This window comes from Halichoerus grypus, chromosome 9 (assembly GCF_964656455.1).
Source record: "Halichoerus grypus chromosome 9, mHalGry1.hap1.1, whole genome shotgun sequence".
Taxonomy (NCBI): Eukaryota; Metazoa; Chordata; class Mammalia; order Carnivora; family Phocidae; genus Halichoerus; species Halichoerus grypus.
The window spans coordinates 101455707-101481646 of NC_135720.1; the positions used below are offsets into that span (position 1 = coordinate 101455707).

The 25940-nt window shown below is 39.5% G+C and overlaps 1 protein-coding gene and 1 long non-coding RNA gene across 7 annotated transcripts in view; one reads left to right on the forward strand and one right to left on the reverse strand.

Moving 5' to 3' along the window:
• On the reverse strand, positions 1-23685 carry LOC118546666 (uncharacterized). Of its 3 annotated transcripts, none has more exons than XR_013441247.1 (6): positions 23565-23685; positions 20795-20946; positions 18268-18448; positions 13378-14101; positions 1245-1343; positions 1-853 (listed from the first exon to the last, which is right to left on the reverse strand). It is a non-coding gene; the product is annotated as an uncharacterized LOC118546666 (long non-coding RNA). The 3 variants fall into 3 exon arrangements; XR_013441246.1 differs by having other exon boundaries at positions 1221-1343; XR_004922729.2 differs by lacking the exons at positions 1-853; positions 1245-1343 and adding exons at positions 8459-12701; positions 13145-13303.
• PTCHD4 (patched domain containing 4) overlaps positions 23127-25940 on the forward strand; it is a 184858-nt gene continuing 182044 nt past the window's right edge. Inside the window, exons 1-2 of one of the 4 annotated variants that reach the window (XM_036109319.2) lie at positions 23127-23292; positions 23588-24173. In XM_036109319.2, coding sequence (XP_035965212.1) covers positions 23288-23292; positions 23588-24173 — 591 coding nt within the window. In that variant the 5' untranslated portion in view covers positions 23127-23287. Of the gene's footprint in view, positions 23293-23358; positions 23435-23573; positions 24174-25940 lie in introns of those variants that run through there. The other 3 variants (XM_036109387.2, XM_036109240.2, XM_036109466.2) reach the window with 3 other exon arrangements.

Genomic DNA, 25940 nt, shown 5'->3' on the forward strand with positions numbered 1-25940 from the left:
TTTCTTTTTTATTATTTTAAAGATTTTTATTTATTTATTTGACAGAAAGAGACACAGCGAGAGAGGGAACACAAGCAGGGGGAGTGGGAGAGGAAGAAACAGGCTTCCCGCGGAGTGGGGAGCCCGATGCAGGACTCGATCCCAGGACTCAGGGATCATGACCTGAGCCGAAGGCAGACGCTTAATGACTGAGACACCCAGGCGCCCCAAATATATTCCTTTTTATCTGGAATGTCCCCTCCCTATCAATCTCATTTTTACCAACCATTTTTTTCTAGCCTCACTTTGAATTCTTTCCCCAGTCTCTCCAAACCCACCCATTTCAAAGTCTTATGCTTTCCATGTGCTCCCATAGCACTTCATTTGCACCACTACTGTGCATTTAGTCTCATTAACTTTGTGGTAGGGTTAAGTATACATAAGATATCTTCCTATTGCCTGTGAACTCTCAAGTGGCAGCTTTGAATCTCTGAAAATGCCTTTCACCCATGGGATCAATATTATCTGAGTAGCTTTTGTGTCATTGTCCCTTCTTTGAACAGGTGCAAAATGTTCCATGGTGATCTTCCCACCACTTCTCCTTGTGGATCAGCAGGTCTCTTTCTGGGTCAATTTCCTTATTCTCCTTCCAAACTCTTTCATCCTTTACTTTTTAAAGATTTTTATTTTTTTAAGTAATCTCTACACCCAATGTGGGGCTCGAACTTACAACCCCAAGATCAAGAGTTGCATGCTTTACCGACTGAGTCAGCCATGCGCCCTGAAATTCCTTCATCCTTTAAAGTGGCAGATGATTAATATATGGAGGTGAGAAAAGGGGGTAACAATGTTGTAAGGGGGGGGTTGGATCTATCTAGGATTAAAGATAGGAGAAGAGGTTGTCAGATTCAGTAAAGAGAGATTCATTTCTAGCAATTTTTTCCATTCTACACCGTCAAATTAAATGAGTAGAAATAACTTTGTTTCTTCTGCTCACTCGTATACTACTTTAAATTATCACTCATTACTGACACATCATTTTATTAACCCATCTCTACCCAATTCTCTACCCCCTTAGGGCTGCCTTTAAAAAGATGGACTGAATTTCCTCCCAAAGCTAGAGTAAATAAAATTTAAAGTTTAATTCATACAATAATTTAAAATGCATTCTATGGCTTGGAATCATCCACCTACTGCTTTCACATTTTAAAGAAGAGAACTACTTGGGTAAGTCACTTCACTTTTTGGGATTTCAATTTTTTCACCTGAAAATGAAGTGATTTGAAGTGAATGATCTCTGAAGTTCCCTTCATCTCCAAGTCTTCATGAATCTGTGACTCTATAACATGTGCCTTGCAGGAATTCTGTAAGAATAAATGTTTGTGAAATAATTTGAGACTCAAGGATGAAAGGTTTTATGCTAGTGCCAGAACTATTTTTATTAAATGAAGCATGCCAGGGAAATCTGTTGTGCCTTGGGATAGCTGCTGCCAGTGTCCCCAGCTCTGCCTGTGCCCAACACATTTCAGAAAGGGGAAAAGGGAACAAGAATCCCACTAATGGGGCCAGAAATCATGGTGAGTGGATAGTCCATATATTCCTGAAATTCAAACAAGGAAGTGGTAACAGGCACATAAACACTAATGTTTACAGAAAAGAGTCCATGAAAGGATTTTGCCTTGGTGGCCCTATTAGAGCCCATTCACAAGCCAGGGATGAGGATTGGTGCTGTCTCTGGGCACCTGCCTGCATGATGTATCCCCAAAGACTTCCCCTTCATGCTGAACCTTTCCTTGCCTGACTCCTTCTGCCCATCAAAGCAAACTTGTCTGATGACCGCATTCCAACCACCCAAGAAACTGAAGGGATTACTGAATCATTGAGTTAGAATTCAAGACAACTTAACCTTACTAATTCATTGTTTTTCATATTTCTCATATCAATAAACTAAGCCTCAGAGCAGTCAGTGGACTATCAAAAATCACAATTTATACATAGTTATACCAGGGCTGAGTAGCAGACCTGTGACTCCTAATCAATGCTACTTTCATCACCTCTTATTATCTTATAAATTAATTCTAGTCTCAATGCAAACTGATGGAGGTGTAATGAATTCCATGGCTGCGTGTTGATGAAGCCAGCAGTGCTTTACTCCAAAAGATTAAGAGAAGTGGATAATCTAGCACTTGGCAAGGCCAGCAAAGGAGGTATCATACACCAACCCTGGAAAGGCTGGCACGAGCTCCACCACACCATCTGGAGAAGGTAAAGGACCCATAGTCAGTAGACTTAGCCCATCAGTGAACTATTATTTTCATTCCTCTCTAGGTTTTGTTTTCCATATATATGAAATGGCACGATTAGATTTAAAATCATCAAATTCACAGACCTGTACCTCTGAAACAAATAATACATTGTATGGTAAAAAAAAAGAAGATAGTAGGAAGGGAAAAATGAAGGGGGAAAAATCAGAGGGGGAGATGAACCATAAGAGACTATGGACTCTGAAAAACAAACTGAGGGTTCTAGAAGGGAGGGGGATGGGCGTATGGGTCAGCCTGGTGCTGGGTATTAAAGAGGGCATGTACTGCATGGAGCACTGGGTGTTATGTGCAAACAATGAATCATGGAACACTACATCAAAACCTAATGATGTAATGTATGGCGATTAACATAACATAATAAAATAAAAAAATTTTAAAATAAATAATAAAACAAAAAATAAATAAAATCATCAAATTCAGAGAGCCCTTTTTGTTCACAGTAGATGAACATCCACAATTTTAAGACAGGAGATATGTATGGAATATATTGGAGTTAGTTGTCTAGCAAGATTTTTTTTAATTTTTTATTTATTTATGAGAGAGAGAGAGAGAGAGCAGGGGAAGGAGAAGAGGGAGAGGGACAAGAAGACTCCACGCTGAATGTGGAGCCCAATGAGGGGCTCGATCTCAAGACCCTGAAATCATGACCTGAGCCAAAACCAAGAGTCAATTGCTTAACCGACTGAGCCACCCAGGTGCCCCACTAATGAGATATGATTCTGCATTCAAGCCAGTCTGAGGACCTCATGTAGCAGTGTTCCACAGCAATGCTCCTCAAACTCTAGCATGCATCAGAATCACCTGCAGGGCTTGATTAAACACAGATTCCAGGGCCCTGCCCCAGACTCTCTGCAGAGATTCTGATTCAGGAGGTCTAAGGTGGAGCCTGAGAATTTGTACATCTCACAAGCTCCCAGGTAATGTTTGGCTGACTAATTGAGGTCCATATTTTGAGTACCACTGCTCTACACTCTGAAGCATGTCTTGCATAGTTTCATTGTTATTATTGCCATCACCAGATGTTGAATAATGAAAAAAAAATAATGCTTTTTGTTTTAGGTAAAGGAGAGTAAAAGCTACCAAAATTTTAAAAGATAAAAGTGAGGGGTGGCGCCTGGGTGGCTCAGTCGTTAAGCATCTGCCTTCGGCTCAGGTCATGATCCCAGGGTCCTGGGATCGAGCCCTGCATCGGGCTCCCTGCTCCGCAGGAAGCCTGCTTCTCCCTCTCCCACTCCCCTTGCTTGTGTTCCCTCTCTCGCTGTGTCTCTCTCTGTCAAATAAATAAACAAAATCTTTAAAAAAATAATAAATAAATAAAAATAAAAGATTAAAGTGAGTAACTAAAATGTGTTTAAATATAAAGATGCTGTCTATCCACATTTTCCTTCACCAATTGTCCTAAATTATAGTACTTTTGCCCAGATTTATCTTGCTGTTGGATACTGGCAACCCAAAAGGAGATGGTAAGCTTTCCTAATACAGGCACTATCAGAAATTGCTTATTGCAGAATTTTCAAGAAAATTTTAATAGAAAAATTGGTTATCCTAGACACTTGTTTATATGGTGAGTGTACAACTGAAAACTTGGTGTGAATTAAAGCTGTGGAAAATTGACTCTTTTTAAATACTATGGGAGAATGCTCTTTTAAAGGATGGCTAAACACATGTTGTGGACATTTCTGTCAAGAATAAATATGCAGCCATCAAAAGGAATGAGATCTTGCCATTTACAACGACATGAATGGAACTGGAGGGTGTTATGCTGAGCGAAATAAGTCAATCAGAGAAAGACATGTATCATATGACCTCACTGATATGAGGAATTCTTAATCTCAGGAAACAAACTGAGGGTTGCTGGAGTGGGGGGTGGGGTGGGAGGGATGGGGTGGCTGGGTGATAGACATTGGGGAGGGTATGTGCTATGGTGAGCGCTGTGAATTGTGCAAGACTGTTGAATCACAGATCTGTACCTCTGAAACAAATAATGCAATATATGTTAAGAAAAAAAAAAGAAGAAGAAGATAGCAGGAGAGGAAGAATGAAGGGGGGGAAATCGGAGGGGGAGATGAACCATGAGAGACAATGGACTCTGAAAAACAAACTGAGGGTTCTAGAGGGGAGGGGGGTGGGAGGATGGGTTAGCCTGGTGATGGGTATTAAAGAGGGCACATTCTGCATGGAGCACTGGGTGTTATGCACAAACAATGAATCATGGAACACTACATCAAAAACTAATGATGTAATGTATGGTGATTAACATAACAATAAAAAATTTAAAAAATTTTTAATGAAAAGGAACTATTAAAAAAAAAAAAAGAATAAAGCAATCAAAGCCAAGACTGAAGTGGGAGTTGAAGAATATTCCACATGAGTTCTTTTAGCAATTCAAACATTTACGGGATTCCAGTTAGGTACCAATGCCCATTCTACATTATGAGTTATTGTCTGCATAATTGTGCGGCCGGCCCCATGCCTGGAGGGATGATGACGGATAGGAATTCTGCAGTCCCTGGCAACCTGATTTTCTCATAGAATAGTTTTTTTTCCCCTTCTGAGATTTTGGGTTCTTTTGCAGCCTGGTGTAGAAAAATTGTAGGTTTTCACATCAGGCAGATTTCAGTTCAAATCCAAGAGCAGATAATTATTATAAGATGACCTCTCTGAGCCTGCTACAAAATGGCACTAAAAAATACTTACTTGGTGGGGTTGCCATGAGGATTAAAGACAATGTAAGTTAAGTAGCCTTTGAAGATAGCAGCTATTTTCTATGAAGGAACAATATTTTCATAAGCTTCCCTGGGAATGACTTACCCTCCAATCAAATATCCAATGATCAGGCAAAAACAGCTCTTGTTAATTTATAAATATTGACAGAAAAGATAATAGATGGGTAATAACTATAAGATTTGTGTGCATTTCTGAATGCATGTCGTTCATAAATAAGTTTGCAATTTCTAACTAACATTAAACTACCTATTTCAATCTTAAACAGACAATAATTATTTTTTATAATAACAGGAAAGTTCTGAATACTTATTAACTAAATCAAAGTTTAATATAGTACAAAGTATTAAATGGACTAAAATTTATGAAATAGCTCAGAGAAACTATAGAAAAGCAGTGACAAAACATTAAAGGATATCTAAAATTGACTTTTCAACAAAAACCACTTCTGTATCAAAGAAGGCAGATGGACAATATTTAAAAAAGAAAACAGATAAAGATGAAAAGCAAAGCAGTCATGTGGTAGTGCAGGATGTGAACAATTAACAGGCTATAATCAACATGGGAGGCATAAGATGGAACACATGTGAGACGTAAGATTTCAATTTATACATGGGGAATAAGAATTTTTAATGCAATTGATAAATGCATTGAATGTTCTCATGATGAAAAGATTTTTCTCAACCTGCTGAATGAGAAATATCTACTCTATGTGCAGTGCTGATGAAGGGAATTCAAATTTAAGAACAAAAAGAAATTACAAAATCTCATACAAGAGTACATTTCAACAATGGGGGCTATGACAGTGAGTGCCAAAATTATACCAATAATCTATATGTTCATTCTCACTGAATTCCAATCATGTCTTATATAAATATGATTATTAGATGTCTTTACTATGACTGATTAAATACATTAATGTGTTAATATTTTATTACAAATCATTAGAATCTGTTAAAACAAAAAGTTCAACCTGGGTATACCTAGTGGTGATTCTTCTTTGTTTTATGGAAACTGACTTATAGACTTTATATAACCAATCCACCACTTAATTAGTGACAATTAACTTTCCAGAGTTTTCAGAGTCCAGTATTATGGAAAGTATTAAATAAATAATATTTAGAGCATCCTTAAAACCATGTCTGTCCCAGAATAAGTACATTGTAAATTATTCTGCTTTCATTAATATTTAGTTAATATCGGTCTTCTTGGGAATTTCTGCCTTATCTGGCCTTGCTACTATTGATTTCCTCCCATTATGGCATCAGTATACCTCTGTCTCCAACATGGGCAAGATTGCACCAGAATGATAGCTACCCACATTTTTTTAAGCCAGAAATTTGGGCAAAACCTATGTATTGGGAGGAAAGACTTTACTTTGTGAAATATGTACATTTTCACTACACTGAAACTATAGTCTTCACTACACTGAAACTATAGTCTTTTAGTCCCTCAAACACTTAATGATATTCTTAAAAAGATATGTTGGACTTCACTGAATTTTTTATCACAGCTTTGAATATTATTTCAAGTCATCTTCAACAACTCATATTCACATTTACACAATCATTCAGACTTATGAGTCTTCATTTCATGCACTGATTCTGTTTGATCCATTCTGTGGTCATCTTTAACACAATCGAATGATAGTCCTTAAACAGAGGGCAAAAAGTCAATTGCTTTTATGAAGAAAGGAAGCACTGTAAACTATAAATCATCCATTGTAGAACATAGAGTTTTCACAAAATAGTTTTTCTTAAATCAAATCAACATATTTGTTGAGGAGCTAACCTATGCTAAATGAGGCAATCAATCAATATTGAATGGAGAGGCCCACCCTTCCAACTGGGGGACATGGAAGTGCTATCGATGGAGACCTCTGAAAAATAAAAAGAGTATTGTTTCATATTTTATCTGATCAACCAAACACTGAATTATACCCTGTAAAATTTCTTATAAGAAACGACAAGTCATCCAAGACCCTGAGTTTTCTGTTGATGGTCTTGCAACCTAACATACCCACTCAAAAGATCATTTTGATTCTGAAATAATTATTATACACTCAACTTATTGCAATCAACTGGATTGCATACTACAAAATAGTATTTATATTTTAACCAAGAAGTTACATCAATATGTTCTGTCTATTATACATTTTATCTGAGATTTAACTTCAGAAGAGGCTACCAAATAACAGTTCCAATGACAGTAGAAATAATTGTCATTACAATTGACCCTTGTCTTGGATGCCTAACTAATTAATAATTGAGAGCTGAAGGAAATGATAGATCACTTAATAGCAGGCTAATTCTTTTTAGATAGTTGTGACTTTTTCATTTGCCTTATCTGCTTTCTCTTCAGAAGCATGATATAGGCTTTGAGGCAAGATAGACCTGAATTTGAATCCAGGCTCTGCCATCTAGTGGCTTTGAGACCTTAAGAAAGTAACGTATCTTCTTGGAGCCTCAATTCTTCTGGAAAGGTAGAACAATTGATACTGCCCACCCAGGACTTTTGTGAGGGTTAAGCAAAACAGTATATGCAAAGGTCCTGGCTCTTAATAAGGGTCCCATAAATGTTACTTATGATTAACATCATTAACAAATGCAGTGTTACATCACTACATAAAGACAGGCTTAGAGGGGAACAGGGAGGGCTCTAGGAGTAGGTGGGTCAATGATGGAAGTGGAATTGGCAGCAGCTACCAGGTCTCTCATTCCAATGCTTTAAATACTAAGCTGCTCCATCTCTGCTTAAAGCCCCATTTTGGAACAAACAGCTCTTTTGTTTTTATGATATCATTTTGAAAATGATATCAAAACAAAGACTTAGACATTAATGTAAATAAATTTTCCTTATTTGTACTTTTAGAGAAGAAGATGAATAAAAATGACAGGACAAATTTTGTCATTTGTGCAAATGATAAAAAACAAAAGTCACATAGTAACCACAGAGAATCACGGTGGGAATGATTATTTCTAGATGTGTGATGTTTTTCTCCACAGACATTCTCACATTCTTGATTTGAAGCTTTTCCCCCCACTTAAGTAAGAAAACATAAGGGGAAAACATCCAAATGTCATTTTTCATTTACATTATTCTAGTGCCCCCTATTCATACTAGACACAGAATTTAGTTTATTAGTTTGTTTGTAAGCAGATGTGCCCTGAGAAAGAAGTGAACATGTCTTTCCTTTCACCTCCATAATACCCATTCTTCCCTACTATTTCCCACTGAAGTAAATCACAAAAAGACAGATGGTGAATATTTCATGGTTTCAGCTTATCTAAGTATTTTGATTTTTTTATTAAAACATATTCTTCTAGTATGGGGGGTCTGCAAACTCCAGCACAAAAGCCAAATCCAGACTTCTTTCTGTTTTTATATAGATTATGAGCTAAGAATGAGTTTTTCCTTTTTAAACTGCTGAAGTAAAATCAAAAGAAAAGTAGTAATCTATGCCATATGAAAATTATATGAGACTTAAATGTTAGTGTCCCTAATTAAAGTTTTATTAGAACATAGCCAGGCTCATTTACCTATTGCTTGGGGCTGCTTTTGTGCTCCAACAACAGAGCTGAATAGTTGTGACACAGACCATATGTTGCATGCTCACTGCTTTGCACAGCTGCTTGGTTCACTACAAATCACAGTTATAATTCTACAATATTTCTGGTGTTATGCCTATCGCTGCACCACAACATTTGTTTTATTACTCATGTATGTGATGTAAAAAGAAGAATAATTCAGTCTTAAGGTACAGTAGAGTGTGGATTATTTCATTATCAAATTAGATGGCAAAATATCTTTGTATTAAGCAACGACACTATCACAATGTTAAATAAGTGTTGATATTTCCATACTACGCATTTACATCTCCCAACTCATGGGAAAACAACAATCGGGAAAAAAAGTAGAAGCATTTAAATAAAATGTCTCATTACAACAGAATTTCTTCACAAAAATAAAAAACAAAAATGAGGCTGCAACTAAATTTCTGAGCAGCTCATTTATTAGCCAAACAAGAGAATGCATTTACCAATTTTGACTTATCAATTAAAGAAATGTAGCCAGAGAAAGTAGTTAAAATTGTCAACTATTTGGCAAGAACAGTTGCTCAAAGAGTTGAAAACATTGGAAGCAACATCAATAGTCAATTAAAAACAAGGCAAATTATCTTGAGTGGTTTTCCTTGGCTCTTCATTAGTCAAAAGATATTGACAATACTGGTTAGTTGTTGCTTATTAGTGAAGTCAATGATGCATTTGGAGTGACTGAAAAGTGACCTTTGTGAATAATCTGTGTGGAGTAAATACAGGTGGAAATAGTTTCAAAGAAGTTGAGAAAACACTCATACACAACAACCTGAAGTGGAATCTGCTAAGATGTGTTAAAACTGATAGTGGTAAAAATATGCGTGAAGCAGAAAAAGGGCTTCCCCCCTCCCAACAAATTCACAAAGCTTATGAAAAGGTAAGGTGTTTAAAGCCTATGGTTATTCATTGCATCATTCATCTGCAGGTCCTCTGCTGAAAGTACTTGAATCTATGTTGTCGAACCAGTTGTGTCAATAATGAACTTCATTTACTCTTGTGGATTTAACCATTGTCACTTGGGTGATTTTGAATTTAGGACCAAGAATTTAATTTTTTTTCAGCCACTATCATCAAACATTGAGCAGCTTTGAAATTCACATTTGCTGTGGACTTGATAATGTTCCTTAAGAAACAGGCAGAGTGCTTACCTTCGTAATGTGTACTTCAGTGTAATCATTTCCATAACACTGATTTTGGTTGAATAGCAAGTAATAACAAAGTGCTTTATAAGACCAGTGCTGTCAAAAGTTAAAACAATAAGCTGGATCTCCATTTTTACACAAATTGTAAAGTGGGCTAAACCACAGTTCCGAGCTAAAACTATAGTTACAGCAGCATTTTTTTAACCTTCATGAATGGGCAAAGGATATATACATATTTTATAATCCATTGAATGGTGCAACCAAGAAGCTTCTGCCATACCTTCAATTGGACATGATTCCTCTGCAATATAATGACATGTTAAAAAGCAAATATCAAGACGAGAACCTAACAGAATCCATAAATTTCTTCCAAGAGATTGAATATATTCTATTAAAATACTACATTTGTGGAAGGTTATCAGTATCAGTACCTCTCTGTGGGAAAAGACATTTCATAGATGAAATATACACAAAATCTCATTACAGATCAACATTAACAGATGGACATTTGTAATCAATTTTGATGATCAAGAACACTAAATTTGAAACCCCAAAGTATGAATTTTCTATCGCTGCTATAACAAATGACCACAACTAGTAGCTTAAAACAATACCCACTTATTACTTCACAGCCTTATGAGTCAGAAGTCTGAGTTACAGCATAGCTCACCTGGATTCACAGCTGAAAATCTCACAAGGCCAAAATCAAGGTGCCAGCAAAGCTGTGTTCCTTTCTGTAAGCTCTGGAAATGCTTCCACTTCTAAGCTCATTCAGACTGTTGGACAATCGCAATTCCTTTGGTTATAAAACTGGGGCCCTCATTTCCTTTATTTCTGTCAGCCAGGGGCCAATCTGGGACTCCTCGATACTTCCCACATTCTTTCTCATGCTTTCCATGTGGCCCCTCCACCAGCCACAGGTTTGCTCTCTTTCATGCTTTCAATCTCTATTTCTCCTTCCCCGGCATCTCCCTGACTTCAGCCTAAAAGCATTCTCTCTGTTTTTAAGAGCTTGTTTAATTAGAATAGGCCCACGTGGATAAACCAAGCTGCTATCCCTATATTAACATCCATAACCTCAATTATATCTGCAACTTCCCTTCTGCTATATAGCATAAAGGACATAAGGATTAGGATGTTGACATATTCATGGGTCATTCATTATTCTGCCTACCATATCCAATTGAGCAAAATGTTATTACCCAAAAAATAAATTCATTCTTTTCATTAGCAGCTTCATGTTATAAAAATTGTATGTTACTATTATTATTATTATTTTGAATTACATTAATTAAAAATGTATGGAAATGTGTATTTGTCTCTTGTTATACAAATACCTGTCTAATATTCTCAATTTTGCCTTTTGGCCCATAAGCCTAAAATATTTACTATCTGACCCATTATAGAAAAATTTGCTGATTTATGTTGTGGTAGAAAAATAAATTTGTGCAGACTTTCTGGAAGTTTAACAAAATGTTTCACAAATTAAAATGAAAATGAACAAACAAACACATTTAAGAAAAATTGTGCCAGGAAATTTTGTCTAGGAAACAAAGTATGTGTGTGCTCAAATTTAGCAACAGTTTTGTTTATTCAGCATCATTTACAAAGGGAGAAATTTGTAGTTAAGCCAAGTATGTACCAATAGGGGGATGGTTAAATAAATTTGAGTAAATCCATTTAGCACTAAAATTATATTATGATAAATGTAAATGGTAGCTATTTTTATTGCCATTGATTATATACATTTTAATATTTTTAATAATGTACATTTACTGTATTATAAAGATGTAACTATAATTAAAAGTTGTTTTATAAAACAAATTGACTTAATTTGGTGGGAACATTAAGGAAGCAATAAAAAGAGACTTTAGTCTACTGTGGTTAATCCTGAAATAGAGCTCTATAAATATGGTTTAAAGATATGGAGAAATCTTCAAGAAGAAATGATGGGGGTTGTCCCTCGGGAGTGGGACTGAGAACAGGAAGATATGGAACAGGGATTCTTGCTTTTCATCATAGGGTCTATGCACTAATTGATTTTACTTTGATAAAAGTGTAAAAATATGGAATTACATATGTGTATGTGGTTTATTTTATTCTTTTAAGAGTTATTTATTTACTTTACAGAGAGAAAGTGAGCATGAGTTGGGGGGCGGACAGAAGGAGAGGGAGACAAGCAGACTCCCAGCTCAGCAAGGAGCCCCACACTGGGACTCAATCCCCTGACCCTGAGATCATGACCCGAGCAGAAACCAAGAGTTGGAGGCTTAAACCAACTGAGCCACCCAAGCGCCCCAGATTTTACTTTGGTAGAAGTGTAAAAATATGGAATTTGCACACGAGTATATGTATATGCGGTTTATTTTTTTAAAGAAATATATGCTGGAGGCTGTCTTTTGATCAGGAAAGCATTATACTTCATAAAACAAGAAATGACTAAAAAATTGAGAGAACTAATTACTAAGTTTGCTCCCTTGACCAAACAGGCCAGAGCTTAAATGAATGAAATGTAAATTGAATGAAATCTCACAGGACCTGAAAACAATATTTTGTATATCATGTTTTTCCTTTTAAGTCTCCTGTTCTAATGTCTTCCTTTTACATTCATTTCCTGAAGAGAAGACCTTTGAATTCTGCTGGTTATACAAAGCCTTCCCTTCCTACTAAGAGAAGGGAAATCTTTAAGCAAAGGCCCTTTTTCTCCTGGGGCAAATCTGACATAGGCAAGTGGAATATTTTCCCTGGATACATGAATAGGCGAAGTAAGAAAAGTCAATAGATAGACAATTTTTTATAACAAGGAAATATCCAAGATAGGCTAAGAACACAAATGCAGAGCAGCCTGAATATCTGAATGAAGAGGGGCTTTGAAGTAGGCAGGCCTGCTTTAAAATTCCAGTCATTCCTAATCCTCTGAACCTCAGTTCTGGTATCTGTAATAGTGAGTAAGAGATATTTATGTCAAGGATTCCTTAGTAATTTATGAATTAATGAATATAAAATAATAGGCATAATATTTAGCTTACAGTAAACATTCAACAAAGCTATTTCTCTGCCTATTATTGTAAATTTCTCCCTCCAAACTATATCCCTTCTAGTGTCTATAATCATATGAATAATATCTAAATATATCTATATATATTTAGATATAGCTTTTAAATATATGCAAGTTAATTTAAGTTAATTATCTATGTTTTACTTTCAAGTAATTATGTACTTCCTTTATTTTAGCTCTTTTGAAAGCAAGAAGCACATCTAATAATTCCTATATAACCCCATATAATATGCATCCTGCTTCTATTAATGTATTTGAATATTTACATTCAGTATCCCACTGAATCCACACAATCGCCTGCAAGGTGTGAGCTTTTCTTACCCCACGGTTACAGATGAGAAGGCTAAAGTGTACAGTGGTTAAATAAGTTGGCCAAGCTAATACCACTCGAAGGTGACGGAGTAGGGAGTTGACGGACTTGAACCTGGATGTGTCTGTGTCCAGAGTCCAGATATCTGTTATGCTCTATTGCCATCACCCCTAAAAGAGAGCAGAAATGTTTCTGTCATTGCTTTCTTGCTTATCTTTAAAGGTGCATTCAGGGGGTACACTACCTGTTTTTAGCATACACATCCACATAGACTCCATCACCAGATCATTTCTCTTTTCACTTGTAGGTAACTCACGAATACTTCCATCTTCCACCATCCCTGTCCGTAGGACCCTGGTCCAGGCTGCTCTTGTCATGGCTCAGACAACTGTTTCAGCCTCCTGTAAGATCAACCAGTCTTCACTCTTAACACCTTCCAGTTCATTCTCTATACCGCAGCCCAGCTGTATTCTAAAACCCAATCTGGGGTGCCTGGGTGGCTCAGATGGTTAAGCATCTGCCTTCGGCTCCGGTCATGATGCCAGGGTCCTGGGATCGAGTCCCGCATCGGGCTTCCTGCTCCTTGGGAGCCTGCTTCTCCCTCTGTTTCTCTCTGTCTCTCATGAATAAATAAATAAAATCTTTAAAAATAATAAAAAAAAATAAAAAAAATAAAACCCAATCTGTTCTTGTAACACTTCAGTAGCTCCACATACCTCTGAGGAAAACCCTCCAACTCTTTGACTCCCCCGACCGTATAAGCTCCATGAAAGTAGCAGCCCTGTACAACTGGCACAGGAGGGGTTTGCCCATTTTGGTTATTCAGGAAGTCTCTGTTTGGTCAGCATGTTGAAGGAACCAGGTTTCCAGGCTTCTTTAATTCATGTACTTATTCATTCTTTCAGCCTCATCTTCTGCTATTCCTGCCCTTGAATATACTCTCCAGCTTTAATAAACTTTGTTTAGACCTTGAAAATCATCAAAAAGAGAAACAGTTCTCAGAAATGCACAGAACTGAGAATGGGAAAGATAAACTCCAAGATGCAGACAATCTGATAATACCAGGAGGGCTGAGGCTGGTGACAGGGCAGCTAGAAGGGCCAAGGAGATGCTTAGGAACAACAACAATAAAAGGACAGTAGACACAAGGCAAACAGGAGTCATCAACCACAAGGACTAAACCTATAGCTCAAAAGTAATTTGTTGTGTTTTACCTTCAGCGACATTTATACTTCTATCTTCCTTAGTTTTTATTTATTCTTTTTAATATGTCTCTCACTTTGGGAGAGCCATTCTGGGATGAGTCAGGTAGCTATTACGTTATTATGTGTTTATTGTATGTGAGGTTTCCTGCTAGAAACTGAAGGTACGAGACCAGAGGGTAACAGGCATTGCCCTCATGAAGACTGCAGTCTGTGTAGGAGGGAGACATAGATTATTTCAATACAACAGAATAAAGACTGCCCTAAGTTTCACAACTGCTCAGCAAAGGAGGGCCACTTTGCCAAAGACAAAGGCCCACAGAAAGATTTCATGACAGTTTCTATAAATGCCTATTGATTTTGCCTATGTCAACAAGATAATTAAATCTCCAGATGTTTAGTCTACATGTGTTCTAGAGATGTGTTGTTTATGTATAAATGTGAATGGTCATAGGCAGCTTTTTTTTACTTTTTCCATTTGAATATTAACTCATTTTGTTTATACCGATTTTCCTGGCTAAAAGGCTGAAAATTTCCCAAAGGTCACAGTGGAATCCCTCACCTTGTTTGACAGGCTGAAGACCAAATTTTTGAATGTCAAACACACTTATAAATAGTCTGAGTTTGTCTGTTGTCTAATGCCATTTCACTTCTATATATATATTTTTTTTTGAAGAAGCCTGTTTTCCTCAGCAAGAGAACTCTATTTGCAATTAAGTTGTATGCAGGCCCTGTTACATCAGGGGTCAGGCCCTTCCATTTCTCTCCCCTTGATTTTGATACCATTCTGGGTGGGGGTAAGGGGGTCATCATGGGGGCAGGCATAATCATGGGAGCGGAACAGCTCAGTCTTCCGTATTGTGATTCCATACTGACTGCAAACCTACCCCAATCTTTTCAGCAATATGCAGCACTGGATATGCAGGATATAAAGTTACTCAGAAATCGCAGTTGCAAGTATTGAGAGCAGTGGTATAGCAAGTGTGGGAGAAGGTAGGGCAGTAGGAGCACTCTACCTCATGTGTAGGCAGTAAGGGCGCTGGCTGTAGAAAATTTAAAGAAATGATAAAACTGACTAAAATTTGGTTTGCTTTGTGTTATCACCATGCATTGTCATTTTAACAATGTCAGTGGTATAATCCTCCTCCCTGCTGGGATAGATCGTGATTTTATGCGACCCTTCTGCCTCCTCCCCAAGTTCTCTTCTTGGTACTTTTTTTTTTTTTTAAGATTTTATTTATTTGACAGAGAGAGACACAGCAAGAGCAGGAACACAAGCAGGGGGAGTGGGAGAGGGAGAAGCAGGGAGCCCGATGCAGGGCTCGATCCCAGGACCCTGGGATCATGACCTGAGCCGAAGGCAGACGCTTAAGGACTGAGCCACGCAGGCGCCCCTCTTATTGGTACTTATATATCTCTTTCTCTCTGACCGTGCAGGGCAAAGACAGAGCTAGGGAGTGTTATCTTCTGTTGCTCTCTGTAATGATATCAATGTTGGTATCTGATGATGCAGCAATAAATGTGGAGTTGTAACACGGGGCGACATCCCTAATGATTTCCCACTAGAGTAGCTCTTCCATAGTGAATCTGATGCTCACTTCCACTCAACGATTGGCTTCATAAAATTCTTTCTTTTCCAGGATCTGATGGGAGAACTGCCTTGTCAAGAAATAGGATGCATTTTCACGGTCAGACCTGAAATTAATGAGCAACTTGTCCTTTAGGAGCAGGTTTCTCTCTGGGTGCCGTAACACCACTAAAATCCCAGGTTGATAACCCCAACTCAATTTGATTATGAGCACCACACTTTTTGGAAAATGTGTAACTTTATAACAAACAATATGAGAGAAGTATACTACTGAGTTCAACCAGAAGAGAGAAATATGTTTTTCAGAGTAATTTCAAGAAGACCTTGCTAGGAACATTTAAAAAAAAGAGAGAGAGAGAGAGAGAATTACTACTGGAAAGAAGGCAAGAAGGGAAGACAAAAGGGAAGGAACAAAACTGGGGGAAATCCTTCAGGTTTTTTTTTGTACAGCCAACGGATTGATCTGTATTACATTTGGATTTACGAAAAAAATTAAAAGGTGATTTTAAAAAAAGAAGTAAGATCTAGGGATGTCTGGGTGGCTCAGTCAGTTAAGCATCTGCCTTCAGCTCAGGTCATGATCCCAGGGTCCTGGGATGGAGCCCCACGTCGGGCTCCTTGCTCAGCAGGGAACCTGCTTCTCCCTCTGCTTGCTGCTCCCCTTGCTTGTGTTCTCTCTCTTTCTGTCAAATAAATAAATAAAATCTTTTTTAAAAAAGTATGATCTACTTCTTCCCAAATTAGAAAATTTTTATTTAAGGGCGCCTGGGTGGCTCAGTCGTTAAGCGTCTGCCTTCTGCTCGGGTCGTGGTCCCAGGGTTCTGGAGTCGAGTCCCGCGTCGGGCTCCCTGCTCCATGGGAAGCCTGCTTCTCCCTCTCCCTCTCCCCCTGCTTGTGTTCCCTCTCTTGCTGTGTCTCTCTCTGTCAAATAAATAAGTAAAATCTTTAAAAAAAAGAAAATTTTTATTTAAATGATTGAAAATGGAATGTGTACAAAGCAACATGTCATCTTTGTGCATTGTCCAATAAGTCTCTGCACGGAGCTGTATTTTGGCAGGCAGTCTTTCATCTTCAGTCCAGCTATTCCCCCGTGGCCACAATATTCCAAGTATTTTTCCAGCCTCTCTATCTTTTCCCAGACTAACACCAAAGCTCGCATTCTCCTGTGTGCTGGGCCACTCCCAACCCTCAGGGACTTTCTGTTTGATATTGTGCAAAGAGTAAACAGGAAAACAAGGCAGGGACTCCAGCAGGGAATGGAAGTTTGCTCTTGTTAAAATGTAGCAAACCTAGCAAATGAACCCCATGAACTCAACTTCCAGAAGATTATGGAATCATAGCAGAAGGGCAAGGTAATGATCACTTAGTCCAATTTTATTACTTTCCATGAGTTTACAGATGTAAATCTAAGGCATATTGACCTGGAATGACTGAACCAAAGCGATACAGAGGTGAAGCAAGAGGAGAACCTAACTAAAAGTTAAGAGAAAGGAAAACCTTGATGTTTGAAATCTCCTCTAGAACTTAATCTTAAATTCCACCATAGGAAAATACTAGTTCTGGCAAAAATTTGGTACTGAGGATTTACTTATAAATGGTATAATAATGGATGCCTACACTTATCTGTTTCTTTTTCGGATACACTATTTTACGATTGGAAAGAGAATGGTGTTTATTTTCTGTTTTAAGCACATAGGGTGCAACAACATGACAAGGAGACTGAACTTCTAAGCCACATTTGATGCACAGTCTTATTTATGATGAATTTTTGCTTATCAATGAATGCAAATCCTATCTAAACTTCCTATTGCTTTTATTAAATAAAGATGCTTTCATAAACTCCTCAACCATTTCCAGTCTGTCATTTCCTACCCATACAGAAATGGCGATTGGAGATAGTGGATTTTCCCAAAGAATATTTGTACCCTATGGAAATAAAGGTAATTTTTAAAATATCAAATATCACTGGACTTCTGCTGCGTCATATTATAAAGCTTTTAACAAAAATGGATTACAAATCAAAAAAACAATTCCTTTGTCAGATAATGAGTCTATTTTCCATTCAGAAAAGTATGGTCTCCAGAAACTAATTTGCTCTAAGCCGAAAAACTCAATATCCAAGGTTAATGTCAGCTGCCCAACATCCAAACATCCCTGCCATAACATTATGCTTCTTCCTAAAGAAACTTTTGTTCAAAACAAAATAAAACAAAACAAACTAACAAAGTAAACCCCACATAAATTCCCACATGACAATGTTCTCAGAGAGGAGGCTGGCTCCATTCCCAGCCCCACAGTGAGTCCAGATTGGTCTAAGCCAATTATTGTGTTACGTTCCTCTCACCAGTGATTGATTTAGATGGCATGAGAAATAAGACTGAAGAGGAAATCCGTTGGGGGTCTTCTGGGGAAGGCTTCTCCACTCTTAGAAGAGATGCACAGAAAGAAGCAACTGCTTCTTCTCCTGGATCTTGTTTTGTCTGGTTGTGTGGTCTGTGGACAAGAACGAGCACAAAGCTCAGGCTCTGGGGATAGGCAAAGCAGAATGAGAAAGAGGACTTAGGTTCTTAATGACTCCCCTGAACCTCTAAATTAACAAGCTCTATAACTATCATTCTTCCGAACATTGTGTTGTATTAGATAAGAAATGTCCTTACAGTTTAAAACAGTTGCAGCTGGAAACACCCAAAATGATCAAGACCAAAACTGCCTTTAAAACTGTACTCTCCAATGTGCCTTTCCTAGATACAACAGGCCTGACTAAGAGTATGGGTGGTGCAATGCAAACTCCTTAAAACTACCACAAAAGAAGTTCAAAGAACATTTTCTTGAAGCCCCAAAGCCAGCATTGCTTGAGATGGCTGTGGTAGAATGAGTTCTGTGTGAAAATGCATTATTCAGCCTCTCTTGTGACGAAACTCTAATCTTAGGATGTAAGAGGACGTGATGTATGCTATTCCAGACTGAGTCAAAAACACCTCCCCGGTGGGCTCCTCTAGGATGGTTCCCTCTTGTAGCTGGCTGGCTAGGAAATGACCTCAGGAATGTCCTTGGAAGCCAGGAGTTAAAGGTGGATGAATGACTTGTGGAACTGAGGTCTATATTTTCCTGCTAAGCAGGAAGATCCATAATGGACTGTTCACCTTGAACAAGATAGAAACTTGTATTGTGTTATACCGCTAACATTTAGAGGTTTATTTGTTGCAATCGCTAGCATTACAGCATTAGTTAATACAACAAGAATTGCAGTGTTTTGGTGAATGGTGATATGGATGAATTGACAAGTGGGTAAAGAACATAATCCAAGTTCATAAATAAGGAAACAGGATCAGAGAGTCAGGTGTCTTGCCCAAAACACCCAGGAAGTAACTTGTGTAATTGGCCTAGAACTCAGCCATTCTGAGTGCAAATTCATGTTTTTCTGGTGTCCTATCCTGCAAAAGGCCAAGTGGATAAATTCCAACTTGGTTCCAAGTCTTGAAAACTGATATTGACCAACACATATCAGAAAAGACACTACCCATATGTACCAAACAGCACAGATTTTTGTGTTCTTACTGATTGGGCTCTAAATGCACGGCTTTCAGCTTTATATTAAGCTTTATTTTAAATCAGGTTTGCTAGAATTATCATGTGATTGATATCCAGTGATATTTTAGTGCAAATTAACTTCCTCTAGGTTAATCTGGAATACTGCTAACATTTCTCTTCTTTTGAACATATACTTCATCTTTCTAATGAAGCCATAATAGTATTTGACATTAGCTTTTTATAGTATCAAAATTAAGGAACCATGCTTTTCTTCTTTCCCCTATTTTTTTCCAATAAAAATATGTTTTAATTATAGAAAAGCAATTTAAAAATCACCTGAAGTGAAAGGTTACAGGCAAGCATGGAAAAGAGGCTTCAATGATCCATGTGGCAACAGATTAGAGTCAGAGGACATAAGTATAAACCCATGTTTAGCTTAATATAGATATGGAGAGCCATATAAAGAACTTTTTTTTTTTTTAACATTTTTTTTTTTTTAAAGATTTTATTTATTTATTTGACAGAGAGAGACACAGCAAGAGAGAGAGCACAAGCAGGGGGAGTGGGAGAGGGAGAAGCAGGCTTCCCGCCGAGCTGGGAGCCCGATGCGGGGCTCGATCCCAGGACCCTGGGATCATGACCTGAGCTGAAGGCAGACGCTTAACGACTGAGCCACCCAGGCGCCCTAAAGAACTTTTTATAGATACACACATGCACAGATTAGTATATAGACAGTCCCCAATTTACAACAGCTCAACATATGATTTTTCAACTTCATGATGCTGTGCATGCATTCAGTAGAAACCAGACTTTGAATTTTGCTAGCCACAGGCAGTAAGAATCTCTGGTGATGCTGGGCAACGGCAGTGAGCCCAAATCCCCGTCAGCCATGCAATTAGGGGGGTGAACAACCGATGCACTTACAACCATTCTGTTGTTCACTTTCAGTACCATATTCAATCAATTTACATGTGATATCCAACACTGTATTATAAAATAGGCTTTATGTTGGGACACCTGGGTAGCTCAGTCAGTTGAGAGCCCGACTCTTGACTTCAGCTCAGGTCATGATCTCAGGGTTGTGAGATTGAGCCCTGTGGTCGGGCTCCATATGGAGCCTGCTTAAGATTCTCTCTCACCCCCTCACTCTGCACCCCCGCCCTCCATACACATGTGCACTCACTCTGTCTAAAAAAAAATAGGTTTTATGTTAAATGATTTTGTCCAACTGTAGGCCAATGTAAGTGTTCTCGACATGTTAAGGTAGGCTAGACTAAGCTATAAATTTGGTAGTTTAGGGGTATTAAATGCATTTTGAACTTACAATATTTTCAACTTACTGTGGGTTATTAGGACATAACCCTAGAGTAAGTTAAGGAAGATCTGTACAGCTGTGTATTTCCTTGATGTCAGTCGAGAAGGCTTAGAAGTGATGGCACCACCACAGCAAGCAGCACAGTTAGCACCAGATCTTTGCTTCTAATACCACCGTCTAACGGAACAAACCAGGGCTTCTTAGAGAAATGGCTGATACTGCGGCAGGAAAGATACAAGACAAGCCTGGAGTATCTTACAGTGCAAGAAAGTACGGGATACTTTTTTTTTTTAAAGGACCCAATAATAATAATGGGTTATGTCAAAGGGAGACAGAAGCCAATGGACAGAGTTGGAACAATTTGAGCAATAAAGTAAATGGAGTGGTATTGAATTATAACCCAAACACAACAGAAATATTTATAAATACCCATGAATCCATACTGATATAAAAACATTGAGGGGCGCCTGGGTGGGCCAGTCAGTTAAGCATCTGCCTTCACCTCAGGTCATGATCTCGGGGTCCTGGGACTGAACCCCATGTTGTTGGACTCCCTGCCCAGTGGGGAGTCTGCTTCTCCCTCTCCCTCCACCCCTCCCCCCACTCATGCTCGCTTGTGCTCTCTCTCTCTCTCTCAAATAAATAAATAAAATATTTTTTTAAAAAACATCAAATAAATAGAGTGGAATGGAATAGAATGGAATAGAATAGAATAGAATAGAATAGAATAGAATAGAATAGAATAGAATAATTAGAATAGAATAGAATTGAAATCCCGTATAGAAGCGTGGGCTGGGTGGAGAGCCATCAAGAATATTATAAAAGCTATTCTTGCCCACAGTGGGGATGCAAACTGAACGGTCACCAAGGTCACTTTCAGTTTAAAAGGTTGGAGTTTTTCTTTCATCTTGTATGTAACACTACCTTTAAACTATTAGTCTTAAGCATTGCCCCTGTTTTTTAGCTCTCTGCAGTCTCTTTGATTTCCTAACTGAAAAATTGATTCCACTAGCAAAAATAAAAAGCATCTATTAAGAGGATGAGTCCTTCAGCTTGTTTGTATGCATAGATGGGCACATCGCTAAGTATGTGATGAAGAACAGGTCCTTTCACTATGATTAAGAAAGTGTGAATGAATCATCTCTTGAAACTCAATCTTCTCTATGAAGTCAATGCAAAAAGAACAGGAGCTTTGGAAGGCAGGTCTCCAGTTCACAACCAAATTGAGAACTTGTCTTCAAGACTTCTTCATATTCTTTCCAGAACATTGGGCCTTGTGAAAGGTCCCATCAGTAAAAAATAAAATACACACACACACATGCTTATTAATATTAAAGCTTTTGAAGTTGATGGGATCTGCAGGTGAGAGTTTCTCACCTTCACAGTGGTAGGTACTGAGGGATGAATTGTACCTGGTGGGAGTTTTCTTCCCTCTGTGGTGAAGTAAACACAGTTTTACACATCAAATGACTCCAGTGTGTTTCCCCCTAGACAACTAGTCTTCTTTATTCAGGCAAAAACTGTGTGATGGGAGTCCCAAAATGTTTGTTTCTGGAATTCGACTCACAAGAGAAAATTAGATAGCCTCTTGGTCCACTTCCTATCAGAGTAAACCTGATGCAAGGGCGAATGGGGGAAGGGAACTGAAACCAGCTTTAAGAACTTTTTGTCCTAAACTTCACAAGCACAGAAAGTGAATGTAACATTTTATGGGAAACCCCACATTGCCTGTGGATCTTCACTACCAACACGCAAGACACACACACATATACACACACATATACACACACAGCCCCCAAGCCATAGGCGACTGCTACTGGCAAATGCCTCCTCTCCAATCACCACAGCTAGGAAAGATTTCCTAGAGCCCCAACGCACCACCGACAGACGGGGTCTCTGGCAGCCCTGGGCTGCAGCCCACTAGTCTGTGGAATGACAGCGTGGAAGGTGTTGCAAGGAAATCCCTTACATGCTTTGTGGTATGTTAAAAATGCAGCATCATCCTCTTTGCTCCCTTTTCTTCAGCAGAAAAGCAGAATTCGAGGGCACAGGGAAACTGGAGGGGCAAAAAGGCGGCTTGCCTCCAGGAGCCCTCGAGCTCCCTCCCTCCACGCCCCCCCCCCCACGCCCCGCGCCTCAGGCTCTAATTGCCAGCGCTCCAATGGGCCAGCAGCACCTTCACCCGTTTCCTCTTCCATTCACTATAGCAAGGAGGGAAGAGGGAAAACAAAACTCTAAAAATAACTGCCCGCATCTTAAAAAAAGAAAAGCTTAGCTCCCCCCCACCACCGCTCCCTCCCTTCTAGTCTCTCTCCTCGCCGCCCCCCCCCCGCCCCTTATGGGGCACATGCCTGCTTCTTACAACACCGAGGCACATGGTTCCAGTTAGGCACCGAACCCCATCAGGACGGAGAGGAAATCCACATCTGTGGGACGCTCCGCACGGAACCACCTCCAGCGAGGGAGGCCGGGGGACTGCAGCACGGAGATGAAGGGCTAGACCGAGGGAACGCTGCTCATGCGGTGAGAGGGGCGCGGGAGGAGGCAAGAGCGCGGGGAGGTAGGGGAGGGGTGGGCCCCGCGGGCCCCCACGCGCGCTGTCGATATTTGCCCGCCTTGCTGCAACTTGCTGCAGTGTTTGAAAGAGTAGTAGGAGCGCATGGAGGTGGGGCCGGGGAAAGACCAGGCGGAGTGGTTGGGGGTGAACGCGGAGGGGGTGGGGAGGCGGCGGTGTGGGGAAGGGGGCTGGCCCGGAGGGGGTGGGATGGGGGAGTGGGGGGTAGCCCGGCGCTTACACATGTCACATGTGCTTTTTAAGACGGCCGGGAGCGCCTGCGAGCTGGATCTGGTGGAGGATGCTGCGGCAGGTGCTTCGCAGAGGGCTCCAGTCGTTCTGCCACAGGCTGGGCTTGTGCGTGAGCCGGCACCCGGTCTTTTTCCTCACCGTGCCCGCAGTCCTGACCATCACCTTCGGCCTCAGCGCGCTCAACCGCTTCCAGCCCGAGGGCGACCTGGAGCGCCTGGTCGCTCCCAGCCACAGCCTGGCCAAGATCGAGCGCAGCCTGGCCAGCAGCCTTTTCCCCCTGGACCAGTCCAAAAGCCAGCTCTATTCGGACTTACACACTCCTGGGAGGTATGGCAGGGTGATCCTCCTCTCCCCACCCGGGGACAATATTTTGCTCCAGGCTGAGGGGATCCTGCAGACCCACCGAGCCGTGCTGGAAATGAAGGTGAACCACAAGGGCTATAATTATACTTTTTCCCATCTGTGTGTGTTGAAAAATCAGGATAAGAAATGCGTGCTGGATGATATTATTTCAGTGCTAGAGGATCTCAGGCAGGCTGCCGTCTCCAATAAGACAACAGCCAGGGTGCAAGTGAGGTATCCCAACACTAAATTAAAGGTATGCTCCTCCTGCATGCTTCTGCCAATTAAAGAGGCAGCACTTCATTTCTTGCCCTAAACAAGCAAAGAAAATGCAGAGGTCTCATCCTTAAGACTCAGAAGCTAATGCTTCTTTCATTTCTTGGGTGGGGGTGGGGGGGAAGATGGGCAACTGAGTGAAGAAAACAGGCAATGAATGGTATGACTAGATATTAAGAAATTCAAAGCCAAACAAAACAAATGCCAAAAATGAAAAAAAAAAATGGAAAAAAGTTGTTTCTGAGACCCTGCAATTACATCTTTGTTCAGGGTTAATAAATCAGTGAATGGAAGGGGGAGGGGGAATCCTGAACAATTTGGGGGATTTCTTTTCATTATGGGGCTCGATGTATTTCTTATTACTGATTACACATCCACCTGGTGCCATATCCACCTATTTACATCTTCGGCCTGGCTTGATTTTGACATGCAGAGATTTTGTGTTTTGGTGCCTTGTGAGTGTGTGTCTGGAAGCAGTGGATCTGAATGTAGTAGGGATTCCAGGAATTATGTGTAAGTGTGTTAGCATAGCAAAAGAAGCAAAAATTTTCTGTGTGTAAAAATGGGGATATGCAGCTAACTGCTGTGCTAGTTCCTGAGTCCTGTTATCTTCCTTTTCCATGACAAAATCCAGACCAAACCAAGATTATTATAACAGCCCAATAGCAGAAAGAAGAAAAGAAAGAAAGAAAGAAAGAAAGATAGAAAGAAAGAAAGACAGACAAAAAATTCTACAGTCAACAAAAATTACAAAAAAAAAAAAAAGATTATTTCAGCATTAAAATTATTGTGCTGTTTAAACTCTCAATTCAAATTTTGTTCCTCAAATGAGATTTCTAAGCTCATTCTACACTGTCAGGATTGAGCTGCTGCAGGCAATGAGGCATGCAGTCTCCAGGTGACTGAAGTTTCAGGGACAAATGTGACTTCCAAAAGAGTCACTGCACCATTTGTATGCTCAACCCTGTGCATGTTCAGAACCAAGAACTCCTAAGACAGGTGTTTCCCAAGAAGGAGGAATTTTCTTTCTTCTCATGTATATAAGGCTATATACGTGCTTCCATAGAGATAATGGGATAGGAAGGACCTCAGTGTGGATAAATGGATGGCCTAATATAGTAAATCATTAATACTTCTGTTTATGGATTTGATATAGTCAGCATCTATACATGATTTAAAAAGAACTTTCTCAGGGGTTTTTTTGTTGTTGTTAAAAGGCTCTTTTTTGTGCATTGAGGGAGGACTTAATGCACTTAGAAACTAGGGATACCTCAGGAAACCTCATAACCTGCCTCCTTTTAACATGTTGTCCTTGTTTAAATGCATCCAGAGGCTGACAGGGTTTCAGCTTTACAAAGCTGAGCAGTCCGCTGGGGTTTACTGAAACTAGACAGATCATTCATCAGCTTGAAATCTAGGTAAGGGCTTGCCTGCTTCACACTTATTGAAGGAAGCGTGATGAATATATGTGGTTGGGCAGCATGCTTTTTGTTACCTGACTCCTTTACCATCAACACGATCACTTGCTACAGAAAAGGATGCAGTGGAGAGGTGATCTTCCTAGTCTACAGTCTGTTACCTGAGTCCGTAGCTATGCCAAACATCTGGTGTAAAGAAAGGTTTGAAACTGTTACATATTTAAGCTTCAATTTGTTTTCCCTATGGAGGCAAGTTTGCAGATTATTCACATGCATTATTAGTTGGGTCCCTTATTTCCTTTATCCAGCAGTACTCTCCAGGTGTAAGA